The sequence below is a fragment of the Populus nigra genome, chromosome 16 (assembly GCF_951802175.1).
Source record: "Populus nigra chromosome 16, ddPopNigr1.1, whole genome shotgun sequence".
Lineage (NCBI taxonomy): Eukaryota > Viridiplantae > Streptophyta > Magnoliopsida > Malpighiales > Salicaceae > Populus > Populus nigra.
The window spans coordinates 2,247,260-2,272,161 of NC_084867.1; the positions used below are offsets into that span (position 1 = coordinate 2,247,260).

At 32.6% G+C, this 24,902-nt stretch overlaps 3 protein-coding genes across 3 annotated transcripts; 1 reads left to right on the forward strand and 2 right to left on the reverse strand.

The window, feature by feature from the left end:
- Positions 1–9,760: 9,760 nt before the first annotated feature.
- Positions 9,761–11,300, reverse strand: LOC133675779 (U-box domain-containing protein 21-like). The gene has a single exon (XM_062097254.1). It carries the CDS (start codon positions 11,192–11,194, stop codon positions 9,875–9,877), a length of 1,320 nt encoding a protein of 439 aa, XP_061953238.1. The 5' UTR covers positions 11,195–11,300; the 3' UTR covers positions 9,761–9,874.
- A 1,318-nt stretch (positions 11,301–12,618) lies between these two features.
- On the reverse strand, positions 12,619–17,958 carry LOC133675863 (extra-large guanine nucleotide-binding protein 3-like). The gene is made up of 8 exons (XM_062097385.1): positions 16,855–17,958; positions 16,635–16,772; positions 15,518–15,622; positions 15,221–15,406; positions 14,470–14,647; positions 13,972–14,216; positions 13,569–13,738; positions 12,619–13,466 (listed from the first exon to the last, which is right to left on the reverse strand). Exons 1-8 carry the CDS (start codon positions 17,785–17,787, stop codon positions 12,884–12,886), a joined length of 2,538 nt encoding a protein of 845 aa, XP_061953369.1. The 5' UTR covers positions 17,788–17,958; the 3' UTR covers positions 12,619–12,883.
- A 4,485-nt stretch (positions 17,959–22,443) lies between these two features.
- LOC133676135 (UV-B-induced protein At3g17800, chloroplastic-like) lies at positions 22,444–24,625 on the forward strand. The gene is made up of 4 exons (XM_062097727.1): positions 22,444–22,607; positions 22,701–22,833; positions 23,265–23,566; positions 23,661–24,625. The coding sequence occupies exons 2-4, from the start codon at positions 22,711–22,713 to the stop codon at positions 24,487–24,489; spliced, it is 1,254 nt and encodes a 417-aa protein (XP_061953711.1). The 5' UTR covers positions 22,444–22,607; positions 22,701–22,710; the 3' UTR covers positions 24,490–24,625.
- Positions 24,626–24,902: the final 277 nt, after the last annotated feature.

Genomic DNA, 24,902 nt, shown 5'->3' on the forward strand with positions numbered 1-24,902 from the left:
TATTTGCCTAACCAGGAAATCTTAGAACAGTTTCAAGGAAAGGAGGGATTTGTGAGATAAATATCATTACGGACAATTACTGTCATATAGGTCACTGGACCTAAGGTACGCAAGCCAGCTATAAGAAGAAGCAACCAAATCAGAGTCCTCTGGCAACAGATTCTTCATGTCGCGGGGGAGAAACCACTTGTTTTTCTTTTCCTTTGCATGATCCTTTTCTCTTTAAGGTTGTACAAGGTGTAGGAAACTTAGTTTTTGGTGCCATCATCACTGAATGGCACTAATTCGTTTGACAGCAACAAGTATGCTTCATATCATTGTCGTCAAGACCCAATCCGTAGACTAACCGAAAGAGCTCGAGTTATTAAGTAACGAATCAACTTACAACTTACATGTCATCGGAAATTTTATTAAAATGACACTTTTTTTTTAATGTTTTTCTGATAAAGTTTGATCAGGTGAACTAAATCACTAAAAACTCGGCCAAATAAATATAACTTTTCAGGTTAATATTTTATCTAGTTCAACTAAAAGCCAAGTCCGAGCTTAGCTTTAGATCCTAAGTTTTCTGAGTTAATTTACTAGCTAAACCGAGTTTAATAACTATGAGTTATATGAAATAGAATGTTAATTTTTTTAGTAGAGGAAGAACATATAGGTAAAATAAGCATTGCCATTTCCAAATCTCTTCTAACAATTAAGAGATTTAGCTTAAGCAATAGTGGTAAGAAGATGAGATTTATGTAGATAACAACATGTTAGGTTTCTTAAAATGCATACACATAGCAGAAATAGTAAATTTAAAATTTCTCAGGGATCTTTTTAGATAGATTTAGAGTTGTTTATGATTTATATAAAGATTACATAAAAATCAGATGTTTTTTTTACCTTAAATAATTGCTTTAAAGTTTGGTTGTCATAAATCACAAGCCATCCAAGTATCTGGTCTCTAATGGTAATTCACACAAATCACTAGTAAGAAATCTCCTAAACCCTTTTAGAAGAGAGAGATTGTTATACCTTTAAGTGCTAACTCTTTTCTTTTATGCTTAGGTGTTTCTATATTGTATTATCTTGTTAAAAAAATAAGAGGCATAACTTTCTATTTATTGGGAAACCTAAAAACCATATAAATGGTAAAATATCAATTTGCCCCCTTAACTAATATCACATATATTATTTTATGATAATTTTAGAAATTTATTCAATCAATTCCATACTTGATTGTTTCTAGATTTAGAATTGTAATCTCCTATATTAATTATATTATAGTCCTCAATTTCTAAAACTTATTTACAATTAAGTCACTTAATTAATCATTTCATTTTAATTTCTTACAAATGGTTCTTATGTGAGTGACCCATTAGGTTTCCTAATAAGTTGGCCTAAATATAAATCATAGTTCTAAATAAAATAAGATTAAATAAATTAAATAATTGAAGGATAATACAATCTTAAACACTAGACATATCTAAATAATTAATATCTAATGAAGTTGCGAAAAAATCTCACACAGAAAATGGGCTTTCCACGGCTGTGATGTTAGGTCAAGATGTATGAGTTTGATGTTTGTGCTTAATTAGTTATGAGCTTGATTGTTCCTTAAAAAATAAATCTCTCATGGAATAAAAGACTCTCCGATGCTTAAATAAGTAAAAGTATAAAAGAAATAATATATGAGAGAATTGAGAGAAAACTTACAGAGAAAATATTTAGTGAATTTGAAAATGTTCAATATAAGAACACTCTTATTTACTTGATAACCTTAGGTATTTATAGACCTGGTTCATATCAACTCACCTTGGGACATGGAGATTTGAATGACAATATATTGGTGGAAATGTTGATGTCTACCATCAATTGTAGTGTGTAACCCTCTATTGGTAAAGAAGTGAGTGATCGTCAGTGATTCATTGGCTATAAATAACTAATAATCAAGACCAGAGGTTCAATTTTATATAAATATCAAGTTGCTATTCTTTATTTTTTTCTTTTGTAAACATATACAATATCATTTGCCCGTCAAGTATTTTAAATAGACATTTTTGAAAGATTTAGCTAGCAAATTTGGAGGAAGAAAATACTTATAGCAAATTTGGCGGGTAAGGATTTTGTAGCTGGCCTTATTAGTAGTGCCGGTTGTTAACTTGTCAGACACGTTTTGGGGCCATGCGTGGTCACCAAGAACAAATGTGTGAGGGCAAGAAGGCTCAAAGCGAACAATATCTGGCAGGTTGGGCCGGACTGTTACATTTGATATTAGAGCCAACCTCACTGGTTGTCCAATTATGCCAACGGGGTTGTCGGACTCCTTAATAGGGGTGGATTGTAATATCCCACATCGACGAGTGAGGACTTGGTAACTGGTCTTATTAGTAGTGTTGGTTGCTAACTTGTCAGACACGTTTTGGGGCCATGCGTGATCACCAAAAATAAAACCGTGAGAACTGTAAAGCCCAAAGTGAACAATATCTAGCAAGTTGGCCGAGCTGTTACAAAATGTCACCTGTTATGGCTAAGAGCATGTTATGGCTAAGAGCGTGTCACTATGGTTTGGCATATGAATGTTTGCGGCTAAGAGAATGTCATCATATAAATTGTTTGCATGAGAATTCTTTTCGTGTAAATTTTTGTCATTATTTCCAGAGAAGGATCCTTGATCCTTTTAGAGACAAGCAGTTGTGGAGTCTTAAAGAAGAATCCCTAATCCTTTTGAAGATAATTAAGACACATATAAAGATTCAATGGTGACACGTTTGGAGACATGAAGATCTCACCATAAATACTTTTATGGAGATACATTCAGAGACATAAAGACCTGGCATGGGTAATTTCTTGTATATTTTGATCTTCCTTAACCAGTTTTCGATAATTTCCTGGATGTTTTGGTATATTCTTTTTATATTTTTGTGATTTTCTTCTAGCATTTTTTTTTTTGCATTTTCTCTTTTCTTTTGATTTTTTTTTGGGGCTCTAAAATGGGCAACAACAAATCTTTGATTGAATCCTAGCATGAAACCCCGTGGAAGATAATAGTTGGTGACTCAACCCCACACGCATCGTCTATCCGCTAGCACAACCAACTTTTTTTAAATAATATTTAATAAATATTTAAATACAAAAATGCTGTTAAGTATCATTGATATTTACAAAAAAAAATATGGTAAAAGGATCAAAAAGCCATTGGAAGAGAGTTTAGTGAAATTTGTCTTTAGTGCTAATAAAATCATTTAACTGTTTTAAAAAAATTCAAAAGACTAAAATGCTCCTAATATAAGTTATTTTTTTATTCATGGGGAAATTATGTAATTTTATTGTGTTAAAAAATATAAAAATACTAATTGCCCCATATATAATTTGAAGAGGACAATTGGATCACGATGAAAAGACAATTTTGCTCTCCTTACCTATATCAAAGATTTTTTTGTTCAAGGAAAAATTTATAATTATATTATTACAATGAATATTCTTCTAAGTCTTAGCCAAAAGTAACGTGCTTAGAAGATTTAGGTTTTTTCTTAAAAATAATTAACAAGTATCTAGTTATACATAAATTTTTATATTATTAAAAAACTATAATTATTATGACTCGAACCTTACTTTATTAACAAAAAAATTAGATAGATATACAATTACTAGGCTTAGCTAAACCTATTTGTGTGACAATAATAATGGAAACATATTATTTAGATAAACCTTATTTTTATCATCCTCAATATATACTTGATTGATAAAAAAAAAGGTTATGTACTTATTTTTTAAAGTATTACGAGTTTTGATTCTTTGAGAAATTGAGGTTTTTTTTAATGCAAAATCTTATATTTATTAGAATGTGATTATTTGTGTTTTTGTTAATAAAAACTACTACTTATATATCTTTATTGCATTCAATTCATGTAATTCATGTAAGACTAACTTAAGTTATTGAGTGAGATAGATTTTGGTAACAAAAAAATAATAATGTGGAACTCATAATGATTTTAAACCATTTTACCATTTGAATATAAAGTATCGAAGATCCAATTATAAAGAAATATTGGGGGAAAAATGCTAAAATATGGAATTAAATTAAATTTAAAAACTCAATTTTTTTCATGATTTATTGTTTTTCAATCTAAAATTATCATCAACAAACTCTTATAACGAAGACAAACACATCAACACCAATATTATAAGATAATGTTACATCTCATCAAAGATTTCTGTGTTTCCCTCACCTTCCCTCAATATTCAAAGTGGAAAGAAGTGGAAAAAATCACTAATTTCTTTTTTGAAAATTACATCGTTTCACACCAAAAGACTTAAAATGAAGTCGTTTAATGAATAATATACAACAGTGCTTGGAACAGTGCATCTGAGTTAGGAAAACATCATTTTGCTTTAGTCTTTTTTTTAATTTAATAATATAATTTTAATTTTTAATAATAATTAATATTTTTCAAGGACGAAAGCTGCATATATCGTTTTGATTTTTGAATGGAAAAATTAAAACTTGTCCATGCATTTAGCTAGCCAGCAAATGTCAGTTTCAGTTCAAGAAAAAAGTTATAATGGTTATTTTTTAAATTATATTTTATTTAAAAATATATTAAAATAATATTTTTTAAAAACTATTTTGAAGAAAAAAAATTAAAATTCTTAAAAACACCTTTTAAATATAAAAATAAACACACTTTAATGTCATTTATGGTACAGCCAGAAAAAAAAAGAAGAAGAAAGTGGGGGTGGAAAACCCTAATTGACTAACAGTTGGGAATTTGCATTATTTCTTAATTTCCTTAATTCAACCTTAACACATTCTTCATTTTAATTTGACCATTCTTCAATTAAGGAAATGTATTTCTCTTTTCAAAACATTAAAAAAAAAAGAGTAAAAATAATTAGTAAAGGCTGCTGGAAAACGATGGTATGCATGTCCATAAAAAACGAGTAACAAGTAAAAACAAACGTGCTCCAAATTTAGGAAACACTGAAAGGTAGCCTTTTGATCATGTCATTTCTTTTGGTTACTTGGAAGCCAATATAGTGTATACCATAGTTTTTAGATCCAGCCTGATTCAAGACCCGAGTTTCAGATTTTAACCAGGTTATCAGGTTATCTAGATCAACTTTTTTTTTAAAAAAAAATCAAAACGCCGTCGTTTTAGTAAAAAACAAAAGTCAACTGGTTGCAACCGAGTTTTTAACCGGGTCTTGCTGGATCAACTTGCCGAGTCAGCTGGGTCACACTGGATTTTTTCTTCACCTGTTTTTTCTTCAACTCAACCCAGTTCCAATCCTGGATCAGTTTAAAACTATGTTATATACACTTGATCTATCTCATTTCATACGTGGATAAATTCACCTTTCAAGCCCGATCTTAGCCAAATTATTAAATTTAAACTGAATCAAGAATTGATTCATGAATTGAATAGGTTGATCTGATAAAGTTTAAAGCAATATATTTTTAAAATTTAAAAATAATTCAAACAAAATCTTGATTATAACTATAAGTGAAGTTAAATTAATTTTTTTTTTAAATCTAGTTTAGATCAGAGATAAAGTTTGCTTATCAAACCCAACTTAATTATAGTAAGATTAACTTCGTCAGAAATCCAAATTATCAATTACCTAATTGTCTTTTTTGAAACCACGAATGCAAACTACCTACATGGTATCTCTTCCGTGTCAACGTTCACCCACGAGCATATATCGATGAACATGTTCACATAGTGCTTAATTACATTGAAAATTATTAATTAATTTGGTTTTTTAATAACAAAACACTAAAAGAGAAGGGTTTTTAATGTATCCTCCTCACAAATCATTATTTCAATCATTGAAATAGTGATTTATTTCATTCCTTTGGTTTCTTTTTTTTCCCTTCAATTTATATTTTATTTTTTAAATTCAACTTCAACTTCATCATTCAATATTAAATTTATTAAGGAATTGAATTTTATATTTTTTTAATTTATTTTTTATGAGATTATCTCAGTTTCATGACCTGAACTGTAAATTTAACGGGTTAACTCAATTGACTCAAGTTTTTCTCCCTTTTTCTAATTTTTTTTTTAATTTCAACCTTCAATATTGGGTTGATTAACACCGGGTTGATTTGAAATTAAGATTCAAGATTTATTTCAATTTGCTTTTTATGAGTAGTTAACCCGGGTTGACTCGAATTGTTTTTTATCCTTTTTTATTGCTTTTTTTTTCCAATTTCATTCTTCAACATTGAGTTTATTGGAAATTAAACTTCATAATTTATTTTGATTTACTTTCTATGAGGTTATCATAGTTTCATGACCCAACATGTTAATCCAGAATGACCTGATTCGATCCAATATGTTACTGTTTTAATATTTATAAAAAAGCATCTTGAATATTTATTTTAACTCAAACCACTTCTTACAGGTCGTTCAGATTATCTTTATACCGGACAAGTCATCCTAATCATATTAAAACAATTCGAATATATTTTCTACTACAAAGACATATTAGCAATATTGAAATATTTTTTTATATTAATTTTTTTTACATGACCCGCAACGCAACATAAATTGGCCACATTATACAATTATATCTAGAATTTAATCGAATCTTAATGACTAATATACAGTTATATCCATGTTTTGTTTTTTTGGCTACGTAATATTTACCAACACCAGCATTGGAAGTATTCGTAGTTGAATATTCACTTACATCAAAGTCAGGAATATTACAATCAAACTATCATAGCATAAACTAACAAACTTTGAGCAATTTAAGATAAAACCAGCAATGCAGCCTGCCTCAGGTAGGACGTTTAAGAGGTGATAATATCTTTCTTTTTATGTAACTAGTCCCGTACCAAAGAATCTCTGCTGGCCAATTAGAGTTCCTAGTGACCATAATACTAGGTAACGACTCCTTAAATAAGACTTTTTTCCACCAAAGAACAAGATGCCAGAAACATGTTCTTTTCATCAAAATATTTAAAGCTGCTGCAATGTCGGGTGCAACATAAAGTAAATCAAAAAATTAAAAATTTTTAAATTTCTCAGGCCTAGCTTGTCAAAAATTATTTCAAAAATTACAAATTCAAAAAATTAACATTGTTGGGAGGTAGGACCCAATGCTTTGGCAGTTTTTGAAAGTGTTTTGGATCTGGCTTGAGCGTTGGGTCTGCTGTCAAGCCAGACCCAACAGCTTTTGGCAAAGAAGGCAACACCCCCAACTCTTGGGTCCTGCTTGGGGCAGGACCCAACTTTAATGGGTTGAGCAGGACCCAACACCATTGGGTTCTGGTGTCAGCAGGACCCAATAGCCCACAGTCAAACACTTTGTTGGGTCTCCCAACAACTCTAGGAAGAGAATGCAACGCCCTCAACCATAATCCTTGACCAAAAACATAGCAAGGAACACCCCCCATAGTGTATGACTGCTGGGTCTAACTACACAGCCATACCTAATATCCTTGAGTATAGTTGCGCAGCCAGACCCAACACCTTTGAAAGCGATTTGGCTTTGGCTGTCAAGCTAGACCTAGCAGCTCTTGAAAGAGAAGACAATGCCCCCAACCACAATCCTCGACCAAAACTAAGCAGGGAATGCCCTCCAGGATGCTACAATATCGTTCACAGTACAAAGACTCTATTGCTATAGTGTTGTTCACAATGCAATGTGTCTGTGTCCATAGTAACTATACATTGTTTGTATAGCACTTTTTCAAAACGTTTTAATATGTAGTAAAGCAACTGTGCGAGTTCACAGTTAATTATCTTTTGGTCTACAGTGCATGTGTATATAATAAATCTACAATAAATTATCTTTTAGTTCACACAATACATTCATAAATAATAAAAATTCCACGCGTTTTAGAGTTCTCTTAATTTTCTACAACAAAAACATAATAGATTTTTTTATATTACATTTTTTTACATGACCCGCAAGGCAACATAAATCAGCCACGTTATACAGTTATATATCTAGAATGCAAACGAATCTTAATGACTAAGAGTCAACTTCTCTAGAACGTCAACCTTAATTTGAAACCACACAAGTCCCCATTTCACTTTTGGAAAGAAGAAGAAGAAGAAGAATTAGAATTTTGGGCCCAACATTTGAATTTATACAGCATTTATTCAATCAAGCAATAAATCAATCATGTTTAATAACGCCTAATATGTAGGCAGGACTTTCTGCTTACAGACGTGATGAAGTGGTAACACAAGGCCTAGCCAATCAAATTATCTGCGAGAGCTCGAAAAGGATTCCAACCTCGTAGCTAGCTAGTTCGTACAGGAGAATGAAAAGAAGAACATCATTGTAAACGTGTAACACGTTTTAATTAAGTTTGCCACAAATTTGTATTCACAAATTATGAAAACTCATACTAAAAGCACAATCATCATTTGATAACACGTGTATATAATCTTGTAAGGAACAGTATAGTATATATTGAGGCCCTGTTCCGTATCGCGAGACAAGTAATAATACACATTATAATTTTGCATGGTTCTATGAATTTTTTTTTAAAAAATCTTGGTTAAAAAAAATTACAATTAATGATTTTTTTAAAATTTATTTTTTCAAACTGTAACCATAAAAATTATTATAATTTTAAATAGCAAAATATAATTTCAATCATGCTGCACCGTACTCTCATGCTAACCCTTAATTTGGTTCAATCCGTGAAGTGAGGTTAGTTAGTCAATGAAGTATGAAAAGCAAGGGGAGTCTAGAATTTCAATGCTCACAAGCATGGTAAAATATTACCTACCATAATTTTAAATTGTTTTGATACATTAATTTTAAAAATAATTTTATTTTTAAAAAAATATTATTTTAATATATTTTAAAAAAATAATTTTTAAAATAATTTTCATCGCCATCGTAAACACCCCTTGAATGGTTTTAAAATGCTTTTGTGCCAATTGTTCAGTAGGACGACACCCATTTAAAAATAATAAAAACAAATTTATTTGATGGGTTGATGACCTTTTCTAAGTTATTTACGTATTCAATGGCAAAACGAGTTGAATCCTTAGTCCCTCCATAGTTGTCTCCTAGCTTCTAGCTAGCTGTGAACAAACTCACGATTTGACCCGTTAATTAGTTTGAACAGATCAAAAATCCCCAGTCTTCTAAGTTATTGTAGGTTTGAACGTGCAATATTTGTCTGCGTAAACAGAAGAACAGAAACTAGATGCCGGTTGAAGTTGATTTATGTGTATGACAAGTTCAAAAAACAACAGTGAAATATTGTGCACGCTGAATGATTAAGAAAAGAGAAGAAACTCCCCGTGAAAGAGTTGACAAGGAAAATAACATCCAAATTAATTTTGATTAGGTCAAAAAGGTGGTATGGTGGCCTGCATTTCTCCGTCCAGCTTACAATAATTTTTATTCTTTAATGAATATACTTCAATATAATAATAAATACATACATTTGTAACCTTAAAGAGTATAATTTAATTGATCATATCCTGAATTTATTCTCTAGATATTATCCATTCATATGTTATGAATCTCAAAATCACTAAAAAATTATATAAACTTTAATTTTAAAGTCTTAAAAAATTAGTTAAATATACAAAATTAAAGATTTTAATGCAACGCGTCCCATTAACAAATACATCGGTAACAAGTCTCAAGTTCAAATCTTTTTTAAGCAATAAATAAATAAATGTATTTAAATTAGTAGTTATGTATATACTATGTACTATATTCTAGAAAAGGAGTAAGGGATCGAAGCAGATTCTGTTAATTATGTAGTCAAGTCCAATCATTCATACAATAAACAGGAAAAGAAATTATAGTGTATAATGTTGAATATTTTACCATTTCAAATTACAAAATTGTTCTGAAAAAAAAAAGAGTTTGAACGGAATATTCCAAAATCTTCAGTGTTTCAGAATGACCGTTTTAGATTTTTGAAATCAACTGAGTCAATGCATTCCAATCCAGCTCTGTAAGGATTCATCAGTTTCAAAAGTTCTGTCGCCTTCTCTTTGGTCTCACCACCACAGCCACACTGTAAGAGCAACACTAGCTTCTGAAATATACCTACTTGAAGAGCCTCAACCAGGACATTCACTTCGTGTTCCTTTTCATGCTTGCTAAGCTTCCAAATGGCGGAGACTGAGAACTGGGTTGCCAATTCTGATACCCTTAAGATTTTCTTCACCAAGACTGGACATGTTAAAGCATTCCTAGAGGCCTCTTCTTTACCTTCTTCACAATCACAAAGTACGTCAAAGACACCTAATGCTGTCTCACTTGTGCTCTTTTCTGAGTCTACAATAACTTCTAATAACAAAGAGACCAGGCCCATCTTGACGAATTCTGATTTGATCTTTGTGCTAGTGGAGGGAGGAGATGAGAGTAGATAGAATATTACCATAAGAGAAGCTTTGGTGATTGTAGGGCAAATTGGTTCCTTAATGAACCTAAATAGCACTTCATTCACCTCTTCAATGGTTGCCAGTGCTTCTGCATGCTTTTGGTCTGAAGAAGCAAGTTCTTTCAATGCAATCATGGAGTCTTGCTTCGCCGAAAGATCTCTACATTTCAAGAACCACACCAAGCAGCGTAAAGAATCTTGCGATCCTAAACGTGCTTGTGCTTCCGTATCAAGTGAATGTTGGAAAAAAGGAAACATCCAATTCATGTTGGATAATATCTCCTCCAACAAAGTAGCATTGCTTTCAAAAGAATCCCTCGCAAACGCTTCAAATGCAGCTGCAAGCACACGAATTGCTCCATTCGCTACAACACAACGCCTATTACGCTCGCTTTCACTGCCCCATTTCTTGATTTTGTGCACCAACTCTAGGCACCGTAGTCCATTCAAACTCTTCACTGAAACCTCCAAACTAAGAAGAACCTCCGAGACCTGAATCCCCGAAACCGGAACTCTAGGTGTTGGGATTCGTTCGACGCCGTAGTTCCGATTCGCCACACCCCAATCTTGAATCATTCTCCTAAGACTATGATTAGGAATCTGATCCAAACTCCTTAGCACTTGATTTGTTGCCGGGCACGTAAAACTCCCACCTTCAAGCCACGCTTCAATGCTCTCCCGATCATACGTTATCCCAGAAGACAATGTCACCGGATCTTTCATAAGATCTAGAGATATTGGGCAAAGAAACTGTTTTGGTATCACCAACTCCTCGCCTTTCTTCAGCTTTTCCTGAGCAGCTCTCTTCCTTTTCCAGCTAAAAACCATTTCCCTTAGCTTGCAGAAGAGATGTGAAGCTCAGTTTCCTTGATGTTTAGCTATTCAAAAGATGCAAAGGTTTTTCTTGACAGTTAAGAAAACTATGAGATGGGGGTTGGTTGAGTTGGGTTTTAAAGAAGCAAAGAAACACGGCATGAATGCGCAAAAAGTGTAGCTTTCAAGCCGCGTTTAAGGTTTTGCGTTCATATGGATGAATAGAGTACTGTAATGGTAGTATATGCGGATACTTCATTATTTATTTGTGAAGGATATTTTGAATATTGAACGTTGACAAGAGAGGGGAAGACCATTGTTTATCGTTTTGACGCGGTGATGAAGATTCTCCTCTTCTAATTTCTTTTTTATTTTGTGATTAAAAGAATGTTTATTTTTATATTTTAAAAGTATTTTTAAAAAAATTAAATTTTTTATTTTTTATTTGCTTTAAATTAAATTTTTTTTAGTGTTTTAAGATATTTTGATGTGCTGGTATTAAAAATAATTTTTTAAAAATATAAAAAAACTATTTTAATGTATTTTCAAGAAAAAAATACTTTAAAAAATAATTACTACTACATTTATAAACACTATCTAAAAAAATAATAATGGCCTTGTGGTCCAATAGTACTAGGTTTATTTATATAAACTTTTATAATGATTAAAAAAGTATTTTTATAAATTGAATTTTATAATTTATATTTTATAAGATTATCATAAACTTGTTAAATTTGACTATAATTGAATAGCTGAAATAATCAAATAGATTTTACTCTATCAATATATGAACGGGTTTAGCCCAAATCAAGTAGAGTATGAAAAGGTTCACAGTCGGAAGACTGAGGCACCTACATGAATGAATTATTATAAAATATAAAGCCCAGCTTTTTACCAGACCACTTATCTTTCACAATACAGAGCCTCTTTTATTTTTATTCATTTGTAAAATAAAAACTTATTTAAAATTTAAGAGAGGAAAATATTCAACCAAATGAATGAAACTCAAAAATATTCTAAGCTTGCAAAAACGCTTAGCACTACTGATTATGTTTGTTTTTCCCATACAACCATATTTTTAAAAAAATTTAATTTTTTTTACTTCAAATTAATTTTTTAGTGTTTAATATCAAAAATAATTTTTTTTCTAAAAAATATTATTTTAATAAATTTCTAAAATTAACACTTTGAAACTAATATCTATCATAATATCAAACACAAAATAAAACAAAGAGAACTCCTTTGAATATTACAAGTAAAGAATATACAAAACTAGTAAAAATATATTCGAAAAGAAATAATAATTGTTGTTCAAAGTGTTTTTTTTTATAAATATATTAAAATAATATATTTTTTTTAATTTTTTAAAATAATTTTTAATATTAACATATTAGAACAATCTAAAACATAAACAAATATATAATTTTTAAAAAACACAATTTTACACGTTAACAAACACTGCCAATTCCCATAGAATGCCACAAACAGTCACATTATTCACAAAACTGGTTTTATTCGGAAACTATATACAAATGGGATAAATCCCCCTTTCCCCCGACCCAAAAAAAAAAAAACACAATTATCAGCTCCCCAAATCAGATTGTGGTTACTTATGAATCAATCAACCCTGATCCTAACCAAAAAAATCACACTGCAATGTCAAATTCACCTCGTTGATCTCCTGGTTCAAACAGAACAGTTGGCTTATTCCTGTCTGATAAATGGAGAAGAGCTCATTTCCGTGCTATAAAACGAGTCATCCCCAGTGATTCCATACATGTTATCATTCTTTTCTTCATCCCATTTGAGGACCTCCCTTATGTACTTGAATGCTTCGTCCACTGAAGCACGTTCCCTAGCTCTGGTCTGCGTTACAAACAACTTTTGGCCACTAATTGAAGAATATAACTCCTTGAATTTCACTGCCACATAATAGTAAGCTTGCTGAGCCAGGGATTGGCTCTTAAGATGGGGCCTCAAAGGGCTGAAGTCCTCAAACCACTCACAGGTAGACAGAGGGACCTGGCTAATCTTGTCCTCGAATGCATCATACTTGTTTAGCAAGAGCACAAAAGGGGTGTCCCTGAAACAAGGATGCCTAACCAGGCTCTCAAACATGTCTCTGCTAGCAATCATTTTGTTACAAAGAGGACCTGCACCATGGGCCCACATCTGGTCGTAGTCGCTTAATGCAACACAGAAGATAATTGCCCTCACATCTTCAAACATTTCCAGCCACTTGCAACCATCACGCAATCCCTTTGAATTTATGCGAATTAGTTGGTACCTGAGGCAATGGGAAATTCCCAGAGAGATGACAGAAAATTACTCTAAGCAGCGGTGAAGGTAATAGATGATGCAGAAAGAAAGAAAGAATGAGGATTTTTACTTGGTCAAGGGAGGTGGATAGTCAATGTTTTCATTATATATCTCAGACATAGGGCTTCTATCATCAAATGAAAAATCCATAAATGCAAGACTGTTATTCTGTGTGACTCCTTCAGCATATAAAATGTCCTTCTCTGAAGGTTCGTACTCGTTGCTCGATATCTCAATGGCCTGCAAGAAATAATATCATAATACGTTACTTTAATATATTACTGAGTAATATATTTGACACAGCAAAACATTGGGCATCTAATCTACAATGATTATACTCCCATTCCAAAAATTCCAGAAAGGATGAGATAGGGGGAAGAGACAATATAAGGAAGAGCTGCACAAAAAAGAACATGGACAACTTCTAACCCTTATAAATAAACAAAGCAAGAGTAGAGATGCTTGAGGCATACCCGGTCTAAGAAATATTTGGCAACATCGAGAAGATGATGCAATTCCTCCCTTCTCTTGTACGTTTCCTGAATAGCATGGTCCTTCCAGATCTCATCCACAATAGGAGCATACTCACGTGTTGCAGCAGGAAAAAATGCATCCAAGTCTCCCGTGGCCATGATATCCAGTAACCAGTCAGAAAAATGCTTGAAGCGTTGATTAATCGAGTAGATGCAGTTCTCTCCTGGTTCAACTTCTCTTTTACCTGAAATTATTCCAGGCTGAACCACTTACTAAGGTTTATTAAGGCTGAAGGCAGCATCTACTTGCATGTTATGCATATTCATATCATTATGGAAAGCAAGGATTTAACATCTAGCATATTGTTCGCAATCAAATGAATAGTAACTGTTCAAATATTTATTCAAAACTAGGAAAACTTCATGCAAAAGTGAACAGGGTTCTGTGTTTTATTATAAATTAGAAAGAATAAGATGACAAAATACTAGTATAGAGACCTGAAGCGCATTCTTCAGAATTGATTGTAGCAGTACTCTTCTCCAACAAAGCCTCCTCTTCAAACCTCTCTCGTCCTTCAAGCAATATGCTAAGATATCTGTACATATTGCTTTGAATCATGAGTTTGATGTCCTGCAACTCTTTAGGAGTGAACTTATTCCCATATAAGAACTTGCCCTGTTCCATTGAAAGAGGAAATAATATCAAGATCACCAAGAGAAATACGATAAACATTAAACCAGCACCCATCTCCGTGCAAAGAATTATCACAAGTAAAGCAGGAGTTCAGAAGAACAATGTGCCAAAGACCATTAGGAGTAACAACATATTTACTTTTTCTAAACAGCTATCACATTAATAGATCACTAAGGATATCATATATGAGGCACCCCAATAGACAGTTAAAAATAGCCCAAATAAAGATAATTGTTTTCAGTTTTGCACTGATAGCTTGTATCTATCTTAAAAATTTAAAAGTTAAGCAATAGCGTAATCACACCAACTACTCAAATTACATGAATACCTGCTTTAGCTTCCAACAAGTGAGAGGAAGTAATAGGTATCGATTACATAGAAGAGAGGGGTATAGTTAACCGTGTTTTCCATAATAATAGCAGCAACATGAAATGATGAAAATACTAAATAAAACCTAATAAAATGAATGTGTGCAATAAAATCAAGTTGAAACCTAATAAAATGGATGTTTGTGATAAAGAAAGTCAAAACAAGAGTGATAAAACATGAATGTACCTGCTTGAAAATGGTACTCGTTCCAGATCCTTCCAGCCCAAATAACAGAAGTTTCTGGATCCTTCCTTGTTCCAAATACTCAGGCATAGACCTTCCTGAAAATGTAGTTGGATCTTCTTTTGGCCTGTTAGGATTTCCAGGCGGCACAGGCAATGAAAATATTGAACAGATGAAACGAGTAGATGCCTGCCTACCAAAAATCAGATGACAACTGTATAAAATTCATTTCAAAACCGTTGGTTGAATTGAAACTTAAAAACTGATGGGAGGGATATTATCCACAGATTAAGAGATAACCTTTCCCCATATGTTTCCCTTTATGTTATTCTGGCCTTCTTCCTCATAAGATCCATCATCATACACCCAGAAATGAGTATCCCTTGGGCACTGTACGTTTGCAAGCTGAAATGAATGTCATCAGTTTAAGCAATGAGACCAAAGCCTGACCTCAGCCAAACTATCAGAATTGAATGATGCAGCCAATGAAGCATAGGCAAACGTATCATAAAACTGCAAACATATCACAACTGTATAGACATCAAGTATAAAAACTAAAACAGCATGTCATCAGTTTCCAATGTTGTGCCACTTTGGAAATGGACAAGAACTAAAACACCAAGGGCATGTTTGCTTGTGCAAAATTCTCAAATCTTCAGATAATTTTCAAACAAAAAAGAATTCTTTTAATAGTTAGGAATGTCAACAGTTTTTTGCTAGCCACCAACAAAGACTAACATCTCACTCTGTCTCCCCAACACACACACACACACACACACACAACCATTTCTCCCATCCAAATCTCTCTTCATTGGTAGGGGAATATCAAAGTGGATTGTTTGATGCCCTAGAAGAGTGAAAGTCTTGAAAAAACACTATCACCGCACTTGGCACCAAATGAAAAAAAAGGAAGTTCTAGCTCCATTACTATAATGTGCTGGCACATTAGCAGGTATTTGTTGGAGCAGGTTCTTCCCTGCAGTAGTTCATAGATGAAATTCTATCGTTAATTTTCTATTTCCACTCATGGATTCTATAATCTCCTTCCTGATTTTTATGAACCCAGTCATCATCTATCTAAGATCAACCTCCTCCCAAGTTAAAAGCTATCTTCCATGTTAAACTTTAGGTCAACTAGACTCATGAACTTCTATAAGACTATTCCTTGCATCACACTAAACTTCATGCTACAGTTTTCAGAACTCATACAAATCATGACTATAATTATGCATTTCTAGAGTGGACTAGTTTCAAACACTAGATTCATATCAGTCATGTATAGTATTTGAATGTAGGATCCAGTCACCTCATCCCCAGCAAAAGCACTAGGCTTTCTAACTTGGTTTTGGCACAATTACTAAGTCACTTGTACACCATGATTACGAAATGACACACACAAACAAGGAAATAAAGATACCTTCAACACTCTGAGCTCAATCGTGGTAATTTCACGGCCATTAATATAAACCTTCGTATTTCCATTACTAGCATCCGGCCGAAGCTTACCACCAACATTCAATTTGGAACTGATAATCCTATCCGGTTTCTCTCCCTCCTGAAATCCAATATACAAAAACAATTAACACAATATAAACCCATTTCAAAAACCAAATAAACTTTAACAGTCTTTCTTTCACCTTCCCCCAAAGCCCCGAATCCTTATCATACCAATACTTTCCAGGCTTCAACTTCTGCGGCGGCAACGCACACCCCAAAACCTCAGCCAATTCCTCTTGTCTCAACTGCCTCCCATTCACAATCAACTGCTCCGGCCTCAACTGATTAGCAGCACACTCCTTCTCCGCCTTCATTATCTGCCTAACCTCCAAAGGACTACAAACCCTCGCCAAAATCCTCGAACATTTGCCTAAACTCGACCTCTTCGATTCCTCAATTGGTTTTCCAATACAACTCACACATTTCCTCCCTTCTGGCATTGATCCCATGGCTTTCAACATACAATTGCTACAATACCTCTTCTCACAAGCCAAACACGTTTCCCTCTCCTTCAATCTGTTCTTCTTACCACACCTACTACAAACTCCACCCTTCCTCTTCACTCCTTTACTCTCTTCCCTCCCTGTCGTTGTCAAATCAGATTGCGTGGAGGAATAGCCATCCTCCTCATCTTCTCCTTCCTCGGTCTCCGAATCTTTCGGCGTATTAAACGTAACAACATTCCCTCGCCTTCCTCCTTCACTCGTCCTATCATTTTCCTCTTCATAATTTCCTTCCTCTACTTCTACTCTCGCTGGATAAAATCTTCTAGCGTTTCCGTTGTGGTTGTTAAATCTGGTGAATCTTGAAACTGGAGAGGCGACAGGAATGCTTGGTCTTGATTTCAATTCTTCGGTGGAAGCGAGAGAGGAAGTACGAATCGATGATGAATTGAGATTTAACGGATCGACGCGAGGGACTTCGTAAGAAACTGGAGGGCCTTCGTATTCGATGGCGATTGAGTAATCGAGATGATCTTCGTCTGGTAATGGTGCTCCTGCTGGTAACATCCTCCGTATTACTTCTTCCCACGCGTTTTCTTCCCCTCCTTCTGGTTCTATCGTCGTTTCCATCAGAGATTTTGTTTGTTTGATTGCTGAGAAAATGAGAGAAAGTGGGAGAAAATGGAAGAGAAAAGGAGGAAGCGGTTAGTGAATCTACAGTGGAAGAAGAGTCAAAGAAAGAGAGAGAGGAGACGGAGTTGGGTAACGGAAGAAGAAGTCATGTCAGGTGGTTGCTTCTTATTCCGTTAGATTTGACGTAACTAATGATGGATAAATAAGAAATATTTTTGTGCAGGTATGAATAAGTCTACAAGCTATGTTCAGGATTTCAAATCAGTACCCAAATTATAGATTCTGTCTACTTTACTATCTACTTTTCATGGATCTGGCAATTATATCCCTCGATGACGTTTTATTAAGAAAATCTTTAGGAACTTGGTTTTATTTAATAACATGCATCCAATCAATCCAAATAACGAATTAATTTGTATTTTAATTTTCTTACTTAATCATGTTGACGTAAAATCTCCACGACTAATTTTTTTCTTATTTAGCCACAACTAACCTCCAATTATAGCTAAACCACATCGCTGACTTGTTTTGAGGAAAAAAAAAATAACAAGGCTAAAATTGGAAGATTAGTAGTTCTAAGGGTAGGTTTGATATTTCATCATAGTTGGGGTATTGAATTGTAGTTAGCCCAAAAGTTTTGACTGAAGTTAACAGAGAGTTGGCAGCCCGAAAGTCTTGGTGCAAGCTTGAAGCGAAAAGTCAAAAGTAGTTCAAATGTGAGCAAGTAACAAACTAACAAGTGTTCAAGGCAAAAATGTTTTTTCGTCGGTTGACGTTTGCTGTTAACCCGCCGGCGTGTCGTTTTAGTGAAAAGTCAAGTCAGGTGCAATCTTCGTTAGTTTTATTTATATACTAGTACTTGCTACTTGGCGTGTTTTAGAGCGCGACACAACATTTAACTATCCTATTTGATCCAACGACTGATAATTCATGGATAGTTTTAGTATATTAATATTTTAAATATTAATGATTTCTTGGCGTTTTATCCTAAAAAAAACATATTAAAAATAAGGATACTGATAAATTCATTATAAAAATTGTTATTCTAAGTTCTAAGTTCTAACTACTTTTTCAAAATGACTATTAAATATTTAATTATTAAACTCATCCCAACCTCCAAGATAATTTGAAATTTAAATGATTTAGAGTTTGATTGGTATTATAGTAACAATTATTTTACAAAGTATTTTTTGTTTGGAAATACTTTGAAATAATATTTTTTATTTTTAAAAATTTATTTTGATATCAGCGCATCAAAATAATTTAAAAATATTTAAAAACTTAATTTAAAATAAAATAAAATATTTTTTTTATGAAAATGCTTTTCCATCGTGAGCCCTAATCCCTTATCTAAGTTGAGTTTTAGAAAAATAAATAAATTTAAGATTTAACAGGTTTGACATGATCAACCAGTTAAGATATAATTTGATTTTTTTAATTTTTTTAAATTAAAATAACATTGTTTTGCTTTAAACTCATAACTTGGATCATATGTCTAAAATGAGATACTTAAGATTGAAAAGGAAATATTAGTTATTTAGAAAAAAAAATCATTAAGTGGGACAACAAATTCATTAATAAATTTAGCAATACTTTTAAATTAATTATCCTACCTTCAGGAGTTGTTTTTTAAATAAAATTTATATATTTTTAATAAATTATAAGTTAACTATCTAGTAGGTGGTCTAGTGGTAAGAGTTTAGGTATAAGGAATTTGTTCTCTCTATGATCTCAAGTTTAAGCATTGTGGTTGTTAATATAATGGCTACTGGAAGTTTACATGGTCGTTAACTTTAGAGCCCGAAATTAATCGAGATGCACGTAAACTAGCTCGGACACCTACGTTAATTAAAAAAAATACATTTTATGTTTATGGTTTATTGTTTCCTTATTTTGTAAGTGTAAAGATTGGTAAGTCTTCACTAGAGAGAGAGGGAAACAAAAAAAAAAAATCAATCTTAATTAGATGTTTCAAGTTCCATATGTGTCGACGGTAATCCTAAATCGTCGAATATTACTTCTGTTTTTTTCTTCTATCTTTACCAATTATATGTTTCTGATGAAATTTATCAATAATTTGCAAACCCCTTCCTTAAATGCCAAATGAGGCCTTATGAACAGGGGGAGGAGTCGTGAATTATTTTTAGGGAGCCAAAAACTAGGAAAAGTTTTTGGGAGGTCAAATTTTAAATTTTACTGGTTTTATGGGGGGATATTATTATTATTATTATTATTATTTTATTTTATTTTGCAGGGTCAGGGCTTCACTAGCCTCTCATCTCCGCCACCTTTTTTTTTTACATAAAATGTTAAAATCTCTGTAGGCTTTGGTGGTATAAAAAATGTTAGTATTATTATAACCACAAAAAAAACATAAAATAATATAAAAATTGTTTTATTTTTGAAAATCATTGATGTATATTATTATCCGTACTCAAATCTTAAACATAAAAGATATGAGATGACTAAGACTTGTTAACTTCTAAAAACTACGATAAAAATTTGATTATTAGATTTAGTTTAAATTTTTTTAGGTAATTTTAAAAATAATTTATTTTTAGAAAACCACTAGATCGTTGGCTAGACTATCAAATCTTTTATAATCACATTTTGAGTCCTAATGCTCCTTTTATAACATATTTTCTTATTTTTCCTATATTTTTTTGATTCTATATTTTGATTTGAATTTTTTTATATTTCATTTATGTTTTTGAATTTTTAGTTGTTTCCTAATAAATCTCATAAATCTCTTGAGAAGACAACCATCATATACTTTATTTTTTGGAGAATAAAACTACAAATTCAAGATTCATATCTACAAACTATCTTTGCTTATTAAACCTTCTTTAGTGATTCTTGTGTTGTTGTTGTCCTACTTAATTAGCTTCTACCCGCATCAAAAAATAAAATAGACCATTACAAAGAAATGGGAAGTAATTGAAGTAATCATACAATAATTTCATCTTTGAGTTGTCATTATATCTATACCTTATTCGTTATTTATCAAGTAAAAAATTAAACTATTTATAATATATTCATTGAACATTGATTAATTGAATTTTATTTATTATTTCATATAAAATAATAGAGTATATATAGAAAGAGGATTAAAAAATATAAATATTTTACACGCACTTATATATAATACTGCATATATCCTGGATTGAGTTTAAATTAGATTTTAGATAGAATTTGATAATATTCATATTATTTTCACTATTAAAATATCTATTTTAAAAAAATCACCCACTTGAATCGGTTCAAGTCAATATTCATCTAGATGGGGTTAAATTAAGCACTCTTAAATTGAAGAAGGCTTCAAGTCCAAAAGAAATTCTTTGGAGGAGCTTAGTTCGGACTATTTGGATGAAAAGAAATTTAAATCTAATATCATGAGACAGTAAGAAAATAAATTATTATTAATTTATAAGAAGGATATAAATAGTTTATTTCAAACTCAATTAATAAATTATTCAATATCTGTACAGGAAAGTTGATGAAAATATCATTAACGTAGAATTAAAAAAAGAAAAAAGAAAAAAGAAGGAAATAATAAATGAAAGAAATGTAAAGCCACAAAAGGATGATAGGCTCAAAATGAGACGCGTAAACTCATGACAAGGAGATCTATGATTTTGAGCTTTCATGCTCACCACAAGCACATTCCACAAGCAAAAATATATGTGTTAGGGACGGTGGACATCTAGCCCCAAATTGGGTCCCATATTTCAAACCCTAGATTGGTCTGCCCTTCTCACTTTTTTTTTTGTCCTCCTCTAGTACATGAAAAAAAAAAAATCTCTACACCCAAATTACCTAACAACCCCTTTATTTAAAAGATATATTATTAGCTATCCAACAAATATTGGGCTGATAAAATATAAGTAGAATAACTAGTGGGAGTATCTTCCTTTTGAATGATTGATTGTCTTGACAAATTATTATTTGTAAATAAAATATAATAATGGACCTTCGATTGATCAGGGATATTTGCGTATAGTTTGTACATGATTTTTTAAGTCCTGTTTATTTTTGTATTTTAAAAATATTTTTTAAAAAATTTAAATACTTTTATTTTTTACTTCAAATTAATATTTTTTTTTGGTGTTTTTAAATAATTTTGATGTGCTGATGTCAAAAATAATTTTTAAAAAATAAAAAAAATATTATTTTGATGTATTTTTGAGTGAAACGTACTTTGAAAAGCAACTATAATCACATTACCAACACAAGCAACATAGTTTTTGTTAGGTTTTGGAGTTTTGGTTGTTGGAATTTTATTCATAGATATGATTTTCAAAAAGATAATATTAGAAATGTGAAATGTGAAATAAAAAGAAAGTCTTTTCTTTTTATTTACATTTCTTTTTTATATATATAAAAAATGTTTTTTTTTGGCAAAGCTTTTGCTTGCCACATTAATTTCTATATTTTAGATTAATAATAATAATAATAAAACATTACTTGCTGATTCATTAGCTAAAAAGTATCTTTATTATGAAAATAAGCAAATCATTAAAAAATCTATTTGAAGATTGGACTAACATTAAACCACCCAATGGCAAAAGTGAAATTAACTAAAACTCAAGGGTCTTTAACTTATCTTGTAACGTCAGCAACGTTTATCACAATCTTACTCTTATAAAATGGAGCTTTTTGCCCTTTGATTACCTCTGTAATCCGCCAACCTCCATATCCACCAGCTCAAACAAACAACAATCAACCTCAATTTCTCTCTCTCTCTCAAAAGAAAAGGCTCTCTTCCTTCTATCTTTTGACATATAAATTTCTTGTTTTCCTTTCAGCTACTTAAAAAGGTAAGTAAACATCATCAAATTCAAGCTAGAATCAACTTTTTTTTTTAAAGGGTTTTTGATGGAATCTAACAAAAGGGTTTTTGGGTTTTGTAGAGTGGTGTAAATGGAAGCAGCTACAGCTACTGTTATTGGATCTTCAATTGGGATCTCTACACCTGCAAAATCTGTTGCTAGATTGGGTTTTTTAGCTACCAATAAACAAGATTTTGTTCGTTTTCCTATTAAGGTATTACCGGTTAGCCTTATTTTTGGGTTTATGCATGAATTTTGTGTCGGAGGAGAGTATATGTCTAAATTATGCAAGTTACTGCAGCTTTTAACCCTTTATTATTACGAAGTCGAAGGTATAATTTTTCTTATGATTCAATTTAGTTCTTGCAGTTTCATGCTTAAGAGCTATCAGTAAATGAAGTCTTATGTTTTATGCAAAAGATTTGTTCTAGGAGATGGATTCCTATGTGTGGTTGTGTTGGAATTTTTGTCAAAAAATGAAGCTTTTAAGAATTGTTTCACGTGAAATTTTGAAAAGTTTATAATTTCTTTGGGTTTATTTGGGACGTTGAAAGTTTACTTTGCTGTTGGTTTTCTGTATTTTGAGACTATGTATGGAAAGCTGGTGTTTGATTCCTCATTCCTCTTGTGTTATCTGGATTCCAGCGTCATTCTTCAGTTTCATACTCAAAGCTGGGTCATAGGAGAGTGGCATATGGAAGTAGGAGATGTATGGCAGTGAGAGCATCTTCGTCATCATCTTCAGATTCTTCAGGGTCGATTGTGCCAATTGCTCCACTTCAGCTTGAGTCTCCGATAGGGCAGTTCTTATCCCAGATTTTGGTTAGCCACCCTCATCTTGTGCCAGCAGCAGTTGAGCAGCAGCTTGAGCAACTTCAAACTGATCGTGATTCTGAGAAGCAGAAGGAAGATCCTTCTGCTACTGCCACCGACTTGGTATTGTATAGGTTAGTTTCACGATCGTGGTAGATAACTGTGTTTTACAGGTGCTACTATTGATGCCGAAAATTGAATCTAATGTTGGGTTTTTGAAATTATTAGGAGAATTGCTGAAGTGAAGGCTAATGAGAGGAGAAAAGTCCTGGAAGAGATTTTGTATGCATTGGTTGTGCAGAAGTTCATGGATGCCAATGTTTCTCTGATACCCACCATAGGCCCCTCTTCCACAGAGTCATCTGGTCAAGTGGACACTTGGCCTAGCCAAGATGAGAAGCTTGAACAACTTCACTCGCCTGAAGCATATGAAATGATTCAGAACCATCTAACTCTCATTTTAGGAAATCGGGTGGGTGATTCAACTGCTGTTGCACAGATAAGCAAACTCAGGGTTGGACAGGTCTATGCAGCATCCGTGATGTATGGATACTTCCTAAAGCGAGTTGATCAAAGGTTTCAGCTTGAGAAGACAATGAAAATCCTGCCAAATGGTGTGGATGAGAGAGAGAGTGATATTCACAAAGCTGTGGGTCAGGATGTGAAACCTGGTGGTCGAGGGTTATCCTATCAAGCTCTGTCTTCCCATCCTGAAGCCATTTCTGGTGGTATCAGTCCTGGAGGATTTGGACATGGATTAAAGGCTTCACGATTGCGAAATTATGTGATGTCTTTTGATGGGGAGACACTTCAAAGGTATGCGACAATAAGATCAAAAGAGGCTGTTAGCATCATTGAGAAGCACACTGAGGCCTTGTTTGGAAGACCTGAGATTGTCATAACGCCTCAAGGGACCATTGATACTTCCAAGGATGAACTAGTTACGATCAGCTTAGGTGGTTTGAAGAGACTTGCTTTGGAAGCTGTTACTTTTGGTTCTTTCCTCTGGGATGTAGAGAGTTATGTGGATTCGAGGTATCACTTTGTTCTCAATTAAATAATGTTCACGTGCATGCAGGCCACAAAAAAAAAAAAAATGTAGTAGACATACAACTGACCAAAGTTAAATGCTATCTATGTATGAGTGTAAAGCTGGTGGTAACTATAAATAGATTTGGGCTAATTTTTCTGTATACAGTTTTGATGTTCTGTTTTCCTGTCTCGATTTGAATCTGTGCATTACCACATGGAGTTATTCTGTGCAAAGCTCGTCCTTGAACTCTTTTTTTGCGCTTCTGAATTATAATCAATATATGCAAGATGTAGTCGTGATGCTTTGAATTATTTGTCACATACCTGAGTTTGATAGCAATAACAAAACTGCTAGATGTATATTTTTGCTCTAAATATAAAGTCATTTTTTTGGTGTAGCATATAGTCTTATTGAACTAAAAAGTGCACATCATGTAT